Source organism: Notechis scutatus, chromosome 1, assembly GCF_049901735.1.
Source record: "Notechis scutatus isolate UNSWTSFEM ecotype Mainland chromosome 1, rNotScu1.2, whole genome shotgun sequence".
NCBI classification, from domain to species: domain Eukaryota; kingdom Metazoa; phylum Chordata; class Lepidosauria; order Squamata; family Elapidae; genus Notechis; species Notechis scutatus.
The window spans coordinates 37,961,155-37,979,157 of record NC_142009.1 but is presented as its reverse complement, the minus strand read 5'-3'; the positions used below and the strand labels follow the sequence as shown (position 1 = coordinate 37,979,157).

The 18,003-nt window shown below is 37.3% G+C and overlaps 1 protein-coding gene across 3 annotated transcripts in view; it reads right to left on the bottom strand.

The window, feature by feature from the left end:
- Positions 1-10,739, bottom strand: part of LOC148132751 (uncharacterized) — an 88,661-nt gene extending 77,922 nt beyond the window's left edge. For 2 of the 3 annotated variants that reach the window (XR_015748780.1, XM_087961203.1), the window contains exons 1-2: positions 10,516-10,706; positions 3,379-3,464 (exon numbers count right to left, since the gene is read on the bottom strand). Coding sequence is in view for 1 of the 3 variants with exons in the window: in XM_087961203.1 (XP_087817329.1) it covers positions 3,379-3,464; positions 10,516-10,553 (124 nt within the window). In the remaining 2 variants the exon portion in view is untranslated. Of the gene's footprint in view, positions 1-3,378; positions 3,465-10,515 lie in introns of all 3 variants that reach the window. The other variant, XR_015748781.1, reaches the window with a different exon arrangement.
- Positions 10,740-18,003: the final 7,264 nt, after the last annotated feature.

The window sequence follows — 18,003 nt, the reverse complement described above, 5'->3', positions numbered from 1 at the left end:
AAGATGAAAATATTCAGGAACAGTATTTATTTAGCCTGCAGCCAAAGTCCATTACTGAGAATTATTCTTAATTAGAGCTGTGTGAGGTTGGGAATACCCACTTGTGTCTACTTCGCTTCACCCACCAAAGGTGCCATCCTCCTTGCCAGTGCCTCTGGCATTCAAAAAGAAAAGGGGGAAAATAGGATGATGAAAGAATAATTTAAATAAAATAAGTCAATTGTGTGGGAGAAAAGAAGTAGAAATATTTGCTTTTCATTTTCTTTCTTTTCTTTGTTTTCCCCCTTGGTTTAATTTTGGTACTGTTATAAAAAAGGCCTGAGCCTCAGGGAAGTAGTGTCATTGGGCACAAAAGAACCCAATGAGAACCTCTGAAAATATATCCAGCAAAATGGAGCATGTTTTGCATTACAAACAGATAACAAATAGTTGGAAATTAGCCATTTAAGAATGGCTTGTTCTATTACTGCAATTTTTGCTACTGGCGGTAATTCTAAATGCACAATGAAACTTATGGCTACCAGTGGAACCTATAACCAATTTCTTCTCTCTACTTTTCTTTTGTTTAATGTTACAGAGTGCTCTGTAGAAACTCTGCTAAGGCTAGTGGTAGGCTTTTAGACAATTCTAGAGATCCTATTGTATGGGCTTATGTTCCCTTTGTTACCTTTAACATTTTCAATCTGGTAACAACATTTGGAAGTCTCTTGAGTCTTTAAGGGGCTTTGTGAGATGTTTGGCTTTTTAGATCAAAGAAAAGAGAAAAAGAGATAAAAAAAAGAGGTGTCAGAAAGAGAAAAATCTGCCTAACTTTATGACTGTGCCAGTTACTGGTATGTATTAGAGGCAGCCATGAGTAAAAAGGAAAACACATACATGTGCCTGTGAGCACATATACACACAAATGGGTGGATTTACCTATCCCGTGCTAATAATGAGTTATCCCAGGTTGTGTCTATTCTCAGATTTTAGCTCATCTAATACATAATCTTAAAAGAGTGAGTGGCCGTGGGTCATACAACTATCATCTATGGCTATGAGAAGACTAGAACTTGAATTCCACTGTCTTAATCCAGCACTTAACCACTGGATCTCATATGTATATACTATATGTATCTTCTTCTCCTTGTGCCATATCTGTCATCAGACGTTGGCGATCATGTTGACAATCCAACACACTGTACTGTATGTATGTATGTATATGTCTCTCTCTCTCTCTGACTGGCTTATTTAAACTATAGTGCACTTATTTAATGTATTTATGCAGCAGAAATATTAGAAACTAGTATTTTTTTAAAAAAAAACATTCACTCTAATGTTTTTAAAGTTTAATAAATAACTTTTTAAAAAGCAATTCTCGATCATATATGCTAAATTATACTTCAGCCAAGGGTATGCCTTCAATTCAAAGCAGGAAACTGAAATAGTACTTGAAGCAAAATTGGAATCTTTTTAGGTAAAACATCAGGGGAATTCCAAACAGCTCTTTGGATCTTAGGCATGTGTTTATGTGTGAGCATAAGAGATGTCACAAAATTTGCACCTTTTAGAAATGAACTTACTACTTGTTGCATGTAAAATAAGAAATATATACTTTAATGACTATTATTCCTTAATTGTATATGTGTTTGTGTATGGGTTTTAAATCAGGGTACTCTCAGCCTTTTTCAATTTGAAAACCTGTTTAAAAAAATCACTTTAAGAGCAAATAATTATTCATGACCTCTTCTCTCAGGGATGTTGAGAAATGGCAGATCCTCATCACCCTTAGTGATTTGGGCAGGGAGACTTGCAAAGAGGTGAAGGTCAAGTGGAAGAAAACAAAACATTTTCTATTCAATGTAAAACATAAAAGTTGTTAATATGCAGTCACTATTGGCTGGCTTTATTGTATTCATTTTTATTTTTACAGCTCTGACATTTTATTTCTCTGGGGTGATTTCATAATATTACAGGTATTGCAAGGATTACTGTTGGGCAGCTTCATGGATTCCTCCCTGCCCAACTGCCTTCTTTCATTGTAGCATATTTGAAGGGGAAGTTTTAATGTCCACATACAGATGATTGTCCAAGAGTTTACTAAGGAGAATCCTTGGTGCCAACAGAAGAACAAACTGAGATAAGTACTTTGAGGTGGTTTGGTCACAAGAAAGAAAGAAAAATGAGAATTGAACTGCAAAAATATGTATACAAGGAAAGAGTGAATAGGGTTGAATGGAAGGAAAATGCCAAGAAGATGGAGGACATCTTCAGAGAGAGGCGGGAGAAAAGTTTAAAGAACAAAAGGCAGTACATAAATTGATCTATGGATGAAATGAAAGCAGGGGTCGTTCTCAAGAGTAGAAAAGTATAAAGAGGTATAGTGAACAGTGTTGGTGTAATCTACATTTTGCTATAAATTGTAGTTACTGTAAAAGAAAAGCCCTCGTGCCTTTAATTTCTATAGCTTACTATTTTTTTTACTTCTTTCCTACTGCCTGCAAAACACTACTTATTACAAGACATACCTGTATGTACTGTACATTGTCTAGTTGTAATCCTTACAACAAACTAGTAAAGTAAGTAGTCAGCATTGTTATGCCTTGAATTTTAGATAAAGAGAATGAGGCTGAAAATAAGTTGCTTGCATAAAGTCATATAGTAATAAATTGAGGGTAGAAATGACATTGGAAACCAGGATGTTGCCTAGTCACTACATTCATACATTTTCATTAATACCATTAATGTAGGCCAGCACTCTTCTTTCATAGCAAACAGATAATTTTGAGAATTAAGGTCCTAGAATCTTATATTTGGGTTTGCCTCCTGTCCCATATTTTAAGGAATGATTCTTTAGAATTTAAATGTAAAATATGAATAAGGAATCTGAGGTTGGTTTGGAGTGGTAGAGGAGGGACTTTTAAGATGATCCAGCTTAGAGTTGTTTTGGGTAATGAGATGAGTAGCATATAAATGTAATAAATAAATAAAGGTAATGCACAAGACTTATGAGGATCAAAATGGCTTTATATTGCAGATACTTGGCAAGATAACATATTGTACTGTGGTGGCTATCACAGTTCCTGGTTTTACATTCAGATGCCCTTTCTTCAGCAATATGTGGAGGATAGGCTTTGGATACAGACCATATAAGCCTCTAAAACAGTGGCATGTTTTGAGAAAGACTGGAATCCTATTCGGGCAGTATGTGCCTATGAAGAATTTGATGTGTGAAGTTCAGTTTGTAGTCCCACTTCTTTCTAAGTTAGACTTGGATGTCACTGAACAGCCAGTCATCCAATCAGATAGGAGTTCACTGATGTCACAATTCAACAAAGATCGAAAGGGCTGCTTAACACTTCCTGCTTGGTTATTGAAGTCTAACAGAAGAATGATCACCTGAACAAGGTTTCTCTGTCCACTTTCTCACAAAAATTTCCCAGCATCTGGTTATGAAGCATCTGGCCACATAGCATATTTTTTCACTTCAAAATCAAAGGGGGAACAAAAAAGGGAGGGAGAGTCAATATATATATATATATAATGCATGGAATGAAAGCCTTTGGGAAGGTTTTTTTTAAAAAAACAACAACCTGTAAAATGGTTTAACATTTTCTTTTTCTTTTTAAAAAATCCTTCTTTGGGATAAATTTTCAATGAAATGCCATATATATATGTTTTCTTAAGTTTTCGCTGGTACTTACATGTATGGTATTCAGCTTTGTTCGGGTATTTTCCCACATCATTATAGTTGTGCTTTTAAAGTTGCAGCAACATTTCGGCAGAATCTCATCTGTCATCATCAGGCTTCTGTATTGTGTTCGTCTGTAAGTCAGACTTTTACAGTTGTTTCAGTTTTAAATTTGGGGCTAGCCTACTGCTGTGCCAGAATGGTTTTTTCTTCATCCTGATTGGTTGGGAGTCTTGGTCTGTGTTTATTGGTCTTGGAGTTTGCTGTGTTCTGCTTGATTGGTGTTTCTAATATCTTCTATCTGTTTTGTGGCTTTTTTTGTCTTGATTGGCTGGCAACATTGTGTTCCTGTATTGGAGGCTTTTAGTGCAGCTTGGCTCCGAGTAAATGGACGGCTATCATTTATTAAGAAGCTCGGTTTCATCTGGGTGCCTGGTTGGGGTGTGTTTGAGCTAGAAGTATCAGGGGGGATCTGTTTGTGCCCAGGTGTTTGCCTGGCTTGTGGTGTGGAGATTTTTTTGTTTGTGAGTGCAGGCTTCCAAATAATTGACAGTCTGATGGAATCATCTCTTCTATTCATGCTTTCAGGTCTTTTTTCAATCTCTATGGCTTCTCTGATAAGTCTGTGGCTGGGGTTTTCTATAGTGGCTAGGGTTTTGGTGCCATTGAAGTCAATGCTATGACCTGTGGCTTTCATGTGTTGGACTAGTGAGGAAGTGTGTTCCAGCTTTTTGAGACTCCCAACCAATCAGGATGAAGAAAAAACCATTCTGGCACAGCAGTAGGCTAGCCCCAAATTTAAAACTGAAACAACTGTAAAAGTCTGACTCACAGACGAACACAATACAGAAGCCTGATGATGGCAGATGAGATTCTGCCAAAACATTGCTACAACTTTAAAAGCACAACTATAATGACGTGGGAAAATACCCGAACAAAGCTGAATACCATACATGTAAGTACCCACGAAAACTTAAGAAAACAAATGTGTGTGTGTGTGTGTGTGTGTGTGTGTGTTTATTTTAACAGCCTCTTTAACAGCCTCTTGCAATAAATTCATTAGTTTACATGTTTCCAGGTGGCCAACTTATTATTACCGTGCTATATCAAGCTTTCCATTTCATACTTGGTGTCCCATTTACACTATGGGTGTAACAGATCTGTGTTTCTACATCTGCATAACATCTATCCCATTTAAGTGAGCAGGACAAGTCTGATGAAACCATTATTTCCCAGGGCTACTTCAACTACAGAATTTCAATAAAGGCTCCACCTTTTCTTCTGATTTCCATTGCCACTGCTTAAAAAGCAAAAGTAGCTGATATAGAAGTGAGCAGGATGAAAACAGAAAGAGGAATTTACAGATCAATACTTGGGAACTGGAGTTTTTCTGGGTCACAGGAACGGGTTTTGGGAATGGGGTGGAAGGTATTGGAATTAAGTTTTGACCTTCAAGTTGCACATATTAGTTATTTTGGTTGTTGTTATTATTATTATTATTATTATTATTATTATTATTATTATTATTATTATTATTATTATTATTATTATTTCAGTTTCTACTCTATAGAATTGTTATGGAGCCATTATGGAATTGGGCAGATTTACAAATTAGATAAATAAGTAGTAAAAAGGCATTTAGTGGTTATTACTCCCCTCAAATGGTCTGGCTCAAGAGAAGAGTATTCATTCCTTTCCTGAAAGCAAAAATAATGGAAACACAATGCAACTCTAAAATAAATGTTTCCCATTACTTTGGAAAAATTGTGATAAGGCCTTATAGATGAGCTTTTGACACTACAAGAAGTTTTAAGAGAGCTTCTTGTCAATTCCAAGAATGACATGGAACAATCCAGTCAGAGGTGAATTCTTTATTTGATTACACACAACAGACAGAATCTTGCCATACTAAATCCTTACTACCCTAACTCTAATGGATGTATCTTGGGAGATTCTAGGGAGTGGCTACTCTCATTTTCTTCCTCTGTCTCCTATCCAGCTCCAGGCTGTTTTGTCTTTTATCTTGCCCTTCCTCTTGGAATGTGCTTCCTACTTTCTAGGAAACTGCTGCTTCACTGTAGTCATCACACTTTTCTTGCAAATCTGAAGTACTGGAGATGTTTATATCAAAATAGGCTATCTCTTTAATCACATTCTAAGCTGCAACTTTGGCACAAGAAGGGTACCAATTTGATGAACTGCCTCCAGAGGATGATGACTTCTCAATAGATATCTGAGTTCTGGTATGAGTTTCCCTGCAGATGCAGTTGGAAGTCTTGCCTGGAATGAGTAGTTGACTCAAAAATTTTTGGCTTTCTGAAAGTTAGGACAGCAGTTTCATATTCTGAAGAGTGGAGGATAATGAAATGTAGAGTTGATTAACAGAATGTAAGTTCAGGAAGACTCATAAGAAATATAATCACACCTACAGCAGTTAAGATTCTTTGAATTCATTCTGTGAAAAATATCATGCTGGCACTGTATCCATTTAACACCATCTAGTAGACTTTCTTTAAATGGTTAAATACCTCTTGGAAGGATCCTTTACAAAACAAGAACTTGAACCCTTGCAGATCTCCTCTGAGCAACTGTATACATAAATTCATGCATATTTATGGTGACTTAGAGTTACTTTATTGATAAAGCTAGAGAAAGAAACTAGGCTATTCTACCATGTAATTTAAAAGTTTGTTGATTCTGCTTAAAGATTGAGGATTACTTCTTCTTAAGATCTTTGTGCATTCTTGGCTGTCTGTTCAGGGATGCTTCTGAGGGAAAATGAAGTCTTCACAGTTCTGTTGGGACTGGCTGCTGGATGGCCTTTGTTAAAGAAGTCAAATTTACATGGTATAGTTTCAGATCATGAGTCTATTAAGGTACATCACTACATGGTTTTTGGAAATTCCTGAAACACTGTATAATTTAGCGCTTTGTAAATAACCTTATAGCATTCTTTGTATTTTTAGCCCCAGCTACAGGGATATTTCAGATTGTTAGTATTTGCCCGATCATTAGCTTTTTATTACTTCATAGGTCTTATAGTAATACAATGTTACCATTTAAATGAAATAAAATGAATCTCCATCTTGGTTCAAGACTTCAGTCAAGAAAGATGGAGGCACAATTATTACAATATATTTGAAGTGAACAAATATAGTGAATTTTTTTCACATGCCCAGAAATGTGAGTTCTGATAATGTCTGAGACACTATTTCCTATAACCACCAGTTTCATATATAATATTAAAGACTATGTTAGGATTTCCTTTGGTACAAGTTTCTTTTTTTCCCCTTCTTTGGGCCACCTTTTGTTTCTCAGTATTGTTTTTTTCACTGATGAAAATGACGGTTCCTGTTCCTTACTGCATTTGCTGATTTCTGATACTTTGAAATAAGCCACTACTGGCCCCAGTTTAAGAGAGCAAATAAAGGACAAGAAAAACCTTCCTAGAGCATGAATTACCTCTCTAATCTCTGGGGATGTGATTATTCTTGGCAGAATGCTCTTGTGAAGTTGTTCGCCACACAGCTGTCAACAGCCTGCTCTGGAGCTGAGAGCGCTAGGAAGATAGCATCTCCTAAAACAGTGCTGCCCTTCTTGCCAGCTGCAATATTTGCTAAAGAAAAAGACATAATGCAAACAGTTTTGGGTTCCACCCTCCCATTTCGCACTAAGCACATAAACAATTACAGAAGTTAGACTTCTGCAGTCTGTAGAGCAGGAACAAGTGTACTAGAGCTAGCTTCCTACTTCCCAAGGGAACACTATGAAGACAGAGGCTCTTCCCATTTAACTACTTCACAAAAAGTTATTTTCAGAGGTATTTTAACTCTGAACATAGAATTTTTATTCAGTACTGATTCTGATTAGGTCATGCAAGCATTTTTTTTTTCTGAAGAGAGAATAGCTATGTATAGTAATATTGGACACATGTTTTCCCCTATACGTCCACTATGTGCACTAGCTCTGCTGTTCCCAAAAGTCCTGCTTCTGTTCACTTTCTTTCGAAGACTAATAGTAGCTTCTGCGACAGCAAAACTTTGATAAATAAGGTTCCCAATAGCACAAATACTCATGTGTGAATGAATTCTAGATGAAACCCAGACATTCAGGGGTAAAGTAGGAAGAACAAGGGTACTGAAGCATTAGTATTTCTATCACCTATTGTATTTACCTGTTTAAGCATAGAATTATTGGACATCCTTGTACTAACGTTAGAATTTGTCAATCATCTAGTTGTCTAATACAGTTATGATTTCACAGGATGAGCATACATACTGGGAGTAGGGTTGATATAAGGCCTTTTCCATTTCAAACCAACAACACCACATTTAGTTTAAAGTAATTTAAACTAGGTGGCCCATGGTGTAAAACAACCTGGATTTCTAGGAAGGAAGATATAAATGTAATAGAGTAATAATAATGGGAATAATAGTTTAGTCCTCTGCACTTTCTGGATTTTAAAGAATATGTTGGTGTTTAGTTACTGCTGATTTTCTTCCTTGGTTATAAAAATAATCTTTTGTTGTCTGGGTACAGCTTTGGTAGGTTTATCTACTTCCTTCTTAAAGAAGAAAGGACTAGTCAATCAATCATGAATGCAGCACACCTACTTAGCTTGCTACTGTACTATTGCCACTTAGCCTGGGAGAACACAAAGTACTGTAGACCTTTGACAGAAAAAGGTGTTTCTTTGTGAAATTGCTACATTGATGCAACTAATGAGGTCTTTCCCTGCTATGGAGTTATTCTGCTTTTTACTCATGCTCAATTCAGGGATATATATTCCTGAATTGAGGATGAGTAAAAAGCAGAATAACTCCATAGCAGGGAAAGACCTCGTTAGTTGCATCAACGTAGCAGTTTCACAAATACACAGACACACACACAGACACACAGACACACACACACACACACACACACAAAATTTGTTATCCCCATGTCTGCTCTCTATCCTGTCTCAGTCCCAATCCCAGTCCCAGTCCCTCCACTCACCTGACTTCCCACCAATGTAACAAATGATGAAGTCCTAACTGATTTTACAAATCTTGAGGTTAACCATGAGATTATAGGAAAATACTACTACAGACTGGTACAACCAAGAGCAATGTAAGCCCTTTTGCATTGGTCTTTCTGATATACTGATGGTGAGAAGAAGCAATGTAATGGAGGCATAAAAGAAAAAAGATGTTGGCAGGATGCGTTTTTGCCATAAGTGTTCATACACTAAACGGGGACAAGACTACAGAGAAAGTGGTGGAATCTCCTTTCTCTTAAGGTGATAATAGAATTTAAGAGAATAGGAGAGGGATTGTTGAGTTGGCATCAGACATGGAGTCTTAAACAACTGAAAAGACTCTGGGTAGAAGAGCTGGAAGGAAAACTTTGATGGAGGGAGTGTAATGGCGAAAGCAACATTGATGGACCTAGTTAGCGGTAGCTGTTGAAGAGTTCTTATTTAAGTAAAGACAAATGTCCGTTGATTAATCTAAATTGGGCTGGGCAGTGCTTTGACACTGAAAGCTTATTAATTCAAGGACAACGTTCAGAGAACACTGCTGAAGAGAAAAGTTGGGTGACATCCAGAAGAGTCACTGAAGATTAAGACCTTGTTTACCCTTCACAGATAATCCATCAGCATTGATTGAAGATAGCAGCAAATAAAGCATTCTTCCATCCAGGGTCTGTGCCAGTATGAGAAAGAAAGGAGGCTGGCCAGTATTTACTTTGCCCTTTCCTTACTGATAAAGTAGGAGGTAAATAGAGAGAAGAATAACTATGATTAATATTAGAGCAACATCATAGCATGCAAACATATGCTAGTTACAGAATTCATAGGCTTTGACAGTTGAGAAGAAAAGGTTCCTTCCTCAAGGCAGTTTAAAAAATCAAGTGGTTGCATTATCAGGAAGCAAAGGGGAAGAGAAAGAAGCCACTAAAATGCCATTAGTTAGTTGTAAATTCTGCTAAACTAATTGATGCTGTTAACTATGATGAGAAAAGAGTTTGAGATCAGGAAAGGAAGGGGGACAAGTAGGAGGAGCTGGGAATGGATAAGAATTTGTATTCTAATTTCAAACTGCAGGAATCCCAGGTGTATTGTCTAGGGTTTCCTGTAATTTGCCTACAGAATAACAGTCTGGAAGAAATCTTTGCAGCACTGTATTAATTACACAGCAGGATAAAATCATTTCTTTGTAATGGAAAAAGTAAGGGACCTAGAGGGGGAAAAAAGACTCTCTAAATTTGCTGACAGAGGCAGGATCCTGTTTAAAATGAAAGAGGAAAAGATAGTTAGAACAGAAATCTGTTGCCTATTTCAAGTTGATTTTGTTATATTTTTCTTTTCCCTACAGCTACATGGTCAAATATGGCAAACTATAAGCATTTGTTGTATGTTGCCTATCGATATCAAGACATTAGTGATGCTCCAAATGATGTATATGGGACTCAAAAATTATGGTAAACTTCAAAAGTTCAAAGTTCAAATAAATAGTAAGATTTTTAAAACAGATTTTAAAATTAGAGGTTTTTCCCTCAAAAATTTAAAGTCAATTTTCAGAATTCATTTTACAATGAATGAATGAATGAATGAATGAATGAATGAACTCATCTATCAATTTGTGTAGTTTTCACAGAAAGCATGTGGTCATTAGCCTACCCCAGCTCTTCACCCTTTCTTTATTTCAGTGATGATATCACATAGTAAGATCAGATAGATTGTAAGATGCTGTGACATCTTCACATTCTCTTCTCAATAGTGGATTGGTTGACAACTTTCCCTTTCCTGCTTCATTGCCAATCAATAATTATAATCCTCTTAACTTCGAAATGTACCACCTTACCTGCTGCTACTTGTCCATATGCTTTCATCCCTCCTCATTAGTTCTCAGTAGCTAAATGAAATATTCTCAGCAGCTCACTGTTGCTACTGGGTTACTATCTCCCCATGCCAGCTGTTGGGATTTTAGAGATATAATAGCATGTGGCCCTCAGTCTAATTTGTTCAGATCTCTGGGAGGAGTATTTTGTCTCTGCTTATAGTTCCTAGTCAACTTTGGCTGATCTCCAAAAGCTAAGCAGGTCGGATCTGGTTAATTCTTGGCTGGGGAACTACCAGGAAATCCCAGGGCTATAAGCTAGACTGGGAAGCTGAATATATGTACTAGCAGAAAATGAGAAACTACTTCCATGTTCTTGCCAAGAATGACACTCGAGCTGATTTTGACCTGAGTGAAGTGAAGAGGGGGAGGAGGTCTTGTGCCTGGTCCCTTTTTAGTTTAGATCCTACACACTACTGATATATTCTTCCTGACATAATTCCCTTTGAAGGAATGACACAGAAGCAATTTCTCCAACTCTTGCCTAAAGTAAAAGTATTCTTGCAGAAGCTAACAAAACCATTTTTTCCAAACTACCAGGACACTGAACTCCAGAATCCCTCAATACAGTTGTTCTCTCCACAGTCTTCCAACCATATTCCTCAATATTATTTTTCTTTAAATGATAATTTGGGCTGGAAACTTGGCAGACAAATCCCTATCAATATGCTTCCTTCATATGTGTGTGTGTGTATGTGTGTGTGTGTATCTATATCTATCTATCATCTATAGATAGATGATCTATCACATACACACACACACACACACACACAGAATATATCATATATCACTATAATAACTGACAGGTGCCCATTTCACTTATTTTATCCAATGTTATAAACTGGAAACCTTTTAATTTCATTTTGTATTTCTACTGATAGAACTTAATATTTTATTGCTTTAAACTTGACCTAGCAAATCACGTCATGAAGGTTCATCTCAGAAGACGGCGTATAACAATAGTTTAAGTAAAACAAAATAAATGAAACCCCATCTGTATACTCTTTTATTTTTGCTGATTCTTTTGAGAGAAAAATAGAAGCTTAATTTCTCAGAGGTGTTTTGTTGACACCCAAATGGAAAGTCTGTGTCTCTGCCTCCCTTATTGTGTTTCCAAGTAATGAAAGTATTTAAGAAGGTGCAATTATGGATTTGGCAAGCACCTGGGCTTCCTGGAAGAGCTTTTTCACACTGAATAAACACATGCACTTGATTTGTTTATATTACAGCACACTGGAGAACTGTCTACAACAAAAGGCTACAACTACCTTGCTTGGGTTTATCCCTTCCCTTCTATTTATATGTGTTTTTTGCTTAAATTAATTATTTACACTCAGGCCACAATCTTCTTCCAGGTGGCAAAAGAATAAAGTGTAGTCACAAAACAGGTGCAAAGGCTCTACAAGACCTCTACCAATGTATTTTTGTTATACTCTTTGGTTCTATTATACTCTACCTTCCCAATATATCCCTATATACTCTTACTTTATATACTACATTGTATGTAGTACATAGCATAAACTATGCTGTTATACTCTTAAACATCTCTCCAAAAAGAATAAAGAAAAACTCCCCAAAATAATCTTCACCTTTTATTTTTTTATTTTTTTATTTTATTTGATTTGTCAATTGTTTACAAGATAATAAGTACAAGTGTATACATAGTTGTGAATATATGAAATGGGTACATATAAGAAAATAAAAGAATAAGAGAAACAATAGGACAGGGACGGTAGGCACGTTGGTGCGCTTATGCACGCCCCTACAGACCTCTTAGGAAAGGGGTGAGGTCAATAGTAGACAGTCTAAGGTTAAAGTTTTTGGGGTTTGGGGAAGAGACTACAGAGTCGGGTAGAGTATTCCAGACATTGACCACTCTATTGCTGAAGTCGTATTTCCTGCAATCAAGTTTGGTGCGGTTTACTTTGAGTTTGTATCTGTTGTGTGCTCTTGTGTTGTTATGGTTAAAGCTGAAGTATTCATTGACAGGTAGGACATTGCAATGTATGATTTTATATACCATGCTTAAGTCGGACCGAAGACGGCGTAATTCGAGGTTTTCTAGTTTTAGAATTTCGAGTCTGGTGGCATAAGGTATTCTACAACGGGTAGAAGAGTGGAGAACTCTTCTTGTGAAATACTTCTGGACTTTCTCAATTGTGTTAATATCACATACGTAATAAGGATTCCAGACTGATGAACTGTATTCGAGTATTGGTCTAGCAAATGTTTTGTATGCTCTGGTTAGTAGTGAGATATTACCAGAGAAAAAGCAACGTAGGATTAGGTTAACAACTCTTAATGCCTTTTTGGCTATGTAGTTGCAGTGGGCTCTAGCACTTAGATCATTAGAGGTGAGTATTCCCAGGTCCTTTACAGAGCTTGGGTCATCAACAAGATCTTGACTATTCAGCTTGTATTTTATTTTCTGATTTTTTTACCAATATGTAAGACAGAGCATTTATTTGTTGAGATTTGAAGTTGCCATATGTTAGACCTTTCAGATACATAGTCTAGGTCTTTTTGTAGGGTAGTAGTATTGTCTGTGGTATTGAACAGCTTTACATCATCAGCGAAGAAAACGCAATTGCTCTTGATATGATCACAAAGGTCGTTTATGTAGATTATGAAGAGAGTTGGTCCTAGAACACTGCCTTGGGGAACACCACTATTGACAGGTACTGGATTAGATAGGGCGTTCCCAATTTTGACCATTTGTTGTCTGTTTGACAGGAATGCTTCTATCCAGTTATTCAGTTGTCCAGAGATACCATAAGATTTTATTTTTAGTAGTTTGTCGTGTACCACTGAATCAAAGGCTTTGCAGAAGTCTATGTAGATTGCGTCTATTGCTTTGCCCTGGTCGAGTTGTGTAGTCCATATGTTTTTGCAGTGTAAGAGTTGCAGATTACAGGATAGTTTTTTTCTGAAACCAAATTGTTTATTGGAGAGTAGGTTGTTTGTCTCTAAATGGAGGATGATGGATTGGTTAATAATTGATTCCATGACTTTACAGGTGACGCAGCATAAGGAGATTGGTCTGTAATTTTCAACTAGGCTTGGGTCTCCCTTTTTGAAGATAGGGATGACTGTGGCTTGTAACCATAGGTTAGGCAAGGAGCTGGTCCTGAAAGATTTTTCAAAGATTATGCTTAGAGGTTTGGCTATGGCAGTGGATAGCTTTCTTAAGAAGTAGGCACATATTCCATCCGGTCCAATAGATAGAGATGGTTTTAGGTTGCGTAGTGCTTTTTCAACGTTGTCTACTGTAAAATCGATATGTATTAGATCATTGTTGTTATCTGTGGTACGGCTAGGAAACATTGGGCATGATCCATTACTGTTTACAAACACTGAGCCGAAGAATGTGTTAAAGATGTTGGCTTTAATGGTGTCGTCGCTGCAGTCTTTACCATCGGGTCCTATCAAGGGAGGGATGGACCTTGAGTCTTTTAGTTTGTTGTTTACAAAATTGTAAAAAGCACGGGTGGAATTGGTGCTTAGAAGGTTTTCCTCTTGTTTAATGTGATAATTGGTGCATTCGGTCTTCTCCTCCTTCTCCTCCTTCAAAAAATAGCTTATTTATGGAAAGGAGGTTATTAGCATAATATGTATAATCAAAGCCCTTATCATCAGATAAAGGGGTCTTTTTCAAGTAGCAAAAACTGCACAGTAGGGCAGCCAGATATCAGAAGAGACAACTGTATGTGCCCCACCACAGTATCCTGTAGAGGAACTTGCTCCACTTCGATACAGTAAAGGCAATTGTTTCATCATGAATATTATGGTGAAATTTAATTCCTAATTTAACTTGGGTGTTAAATTGGCTCCCATGGCTTTTAGAGATGGAATCATGACCATGATTGTGTCCATTTATAGATCATTTCCAGTTTGCATAGTACAATAGAAGTGAACATGTATGTCAGGGCTCCAGCAAATCCACCCTCATTCAAATCAAAAGTCTCTAGCCGCATCTCAGAGAAAAGAAAATTGATTTATTAGAAGTGGCCATGCTGGCGTTAGCTGGGTGCAGCCAATACTAAATTACACCATACATTTCCCCCTTGACCCTGGTCTTCCCCTCACCCACTGGATGTGACTTCTCCAATGGAACACATCAATCTCCAAGAGTCATCCATCATGCTCTCCAATAATCTTCTTATGCTCCGACAACTTTGGGCTGCTGGGGTGATTATCTAGGCATTTAAGGAATGCCTTGTTTTCCCCCACTCCCTTTTTCTGGCAGCTAAAAAGACCAAAGGAGTATTTTTTTAGTTGACAATGTATTCATGAAGTACTTGTGACCTGTAAGAAAAAAAAAGTGAACAAAAATAGAAGTCTCAGCCAGGAAATATTGTGGAATTTGTCTTTTCTTATTACAGATTTTCAAAAGGCATGTTCTAAGGGAAGTGTCATGGAGATTCTCAGTCATTCAGGTCATGATTATCCCAAAGGTGCTTTTTCAAGAGGCAACTGGGCCTTCTTTGTTTTTTTCTTTGAACATGTTTTGCTTCTCATCCAAGAAGCTACTCTCTGAAGAATCTTGAAAAAGCTTATTGAAAAGCTTTTTGAAAAGCCTTTTCTCTTGAAAAAGCACCTTTGGGTTATAAGAGAAGACGAATTAGCAAAAAGGGACTTCCCTACTCTGCTTCCTGCCTGAGCAAGGGGTTGGACTAGAAGGCCTCCAAGATCCCTTCCAACTCAGTTATTCTGTTCTGTTCTGCTTCTACCAAGTGGAGCATCCATGAGAATACTGTTACTGCAGAGGATGCAATGGATACCCTTCATTATAAAAAAATAGATGATAGAGATTGAGATATATGTGCACACACACACATGCAACATTTATTCTGAAGATTTTGAGAGAGAACAAGATGGCTTGCATGGTGCAGAAGGTAGAACACTAGTCTAAAACCTAGGGAATTCTAGGTGGAAATCCCTACTCAAGAGCAAACATTTGACTTTGACCAGTTGCTCTCTCAAACGTGTATTCCTCAGAGTTATTGTGAGAAGAATTTACATGTGCTCATTGATTTGAGCTTATGGATGAAAATATCATCTAGAAATATACATAATAAGTAAATGAATACAGAATAAGAGAGTTGAAAGGGACCTTGGAGGTCTTCTAATCTGACCTCTTATCAAGCAGGAGATCCTACCCATTCCAGACTCTTCTTAAAAGCCTCCAGTGATGGAGCACCCACAACTCTTGAAGGCAAGCTGTTCCATTGGTTAATTGTTCTCACTGTTAGGAATTTTTTTCCTTAATTCTTGCTTCTCTTCTTTGGAAAACAGGTTGAACTCCTCTTCTTTGTGTAAGCCTCTCAAATATTGGAACACTGCTATCATGTCACTCCTAGCTCCCCTTTTCACTAGACTACACATACCCAATTCCTGCAACTGTTCTTCATATGTTTTTGTTTTCAGACTCCTATTCATCTATGTTTCTCTTTTCAGAGTCTCAACATATTTTTATAATACGGTGACCAAACTGCATACAGTATTCTAAGTGTGGACTTACTAAGTTTTTATAAAGCAATGCTAATACCTCTCAAGATTTTGATTCTATCCCTCTGTTAATGCAGCCTAGGACTGTATTGGCTTTTTTGGCTGCTGCTACACAGTTGGGCTCATGTTTAAGTGGTTATTCACTAGGACTCCAATATCCTTCTCACAGTTACTGCTATTGAGCCAGTTTCACCTAATCTGTACATTTCTTGATCATTTTAACTGTAATAACAACACAATCACAATTGTATAAAATTATCTATATTATCATAAGCTACATGTTTGTTCTTTTATGGTTCTTATATTCTAAAATAAACATGTTCACCTTGGCTTGGTTTGAGGCTTTTCTTCCCAAAAGCAAGCAGACATAGGACAAACGAACTCTATCATAAAAATCTGGTGCTGATACGGCCTTGGTAAAGCCATGGCTGCTGACCAAACATACCCTACTTCTATCATCCTCATTGCAGCCACTTTCCATATGGTGCCACTTGCACTTGGCTGCTCTTTTAGGTTGTTTCGAGGAACACCATGAGAGCCAACACATTGATTTCTGCAGGTTTTGTGCCAGACTCATTTGGGATGGCAAAGTAGCAGATTTTTGTGACTCTGTTTTCCCCTCCTGTTCAACACTGTTGTGTCAAACTCAACACCTTTTAAAACATTTTCCTCCTTCTCCTTCTTCTTAAAAACAAAGCACTCATCACCTCCTCTCTATTTTGGAGCACTGTCAGCAGTGGTGGCAAAAGGATGCTTGGAGGCATCTGCCTTTTGTTTTGACAGTGAGAAAAGGAAAGGAAAGGAAAGGAAAGGAAAGGAAAGGAAAGGAAAGGAAAGGAAAGGAAAGGAAAGGAAAGGAAAGGAAAGGAAAGGAAAGGAAAGGAAAGGAAAGCAAAGGAAATATTTTTGGTGGTTTGCTTTTCGAGCTCTAAACATCAGTTCAGTGATTTGGTTTTTTTTTAAAGGAACAAATATGGACTTCCAAGGTATTTGTGCCATATCAAATCCAAGCAATATCAGAATCATACAGTATTATGTTAACCAATGAAGAAGAGGTGATTGAGCAACAATATGAAAACAAAGTGAGCTTACAATATATGGTCCAATATAACCATTTTCACCCTCCTTTCTATAAAAGGCATTTCTTGCTACTGTCTACACAACAGTGACCAATGGTACCAGGATAATCAGAAGGATTGTAGCTTGGTGGGATTGCTTCTACTTTCCATGGAGAAGGCCCTCAAATAGAAGTCAAAACATCTGAATTCTTGCTGACAATCAACATAGACAATACAAAATGGAATAAGTAAGGGACTGGCTCAATCGAATATATCCTTCCATTTCTAAGTCTAGGATATGGCAGTGCCTGCCTATTCATTTCAAGAACTCAAGTGGTTGACCATTTGCAGCAACAACAAGAGAAAGGACATTTAATCCAGCTAACCCAGCCAATTATATTATTGGTGCCCATCCATCCTATAAAAAGGGGTATCAAACTCACATTATCATGGCAGCATCACATGATGTATTGGGATTTTTTTCCCCTTTGCTAAGCCAGGTGTGGGTGTGGCCAGCACGTGACGCATCCGGCCCATGGGCCAGGAGTTTGACAGCCCTGCTATAGAACAAACGTACAAAATAAAGTGCCGTTTGCTTCCCAAATAGTCAATAGAACTTTAAAATTGTACTTAAGATTGGTTTCTGTCACAAGATAATAACACTAAGGTACAAAGGACACAAATGAGACAAAAAAATAGTTGGTGTGGAGAGGTTCATCTTATGCACAAAATCTATAATTACATTTAAGGTCTCAGCTTTGCTCTTTCACTCCCCACCATCACTAGAAAATTTGTCTTCTAGATCTTACCTTTTGCCACCTTATTTTTGCACACATGGGATCTGCTGCAATGACAGGTTAAAGAGCATCTTCAGGTCTGAAAATTC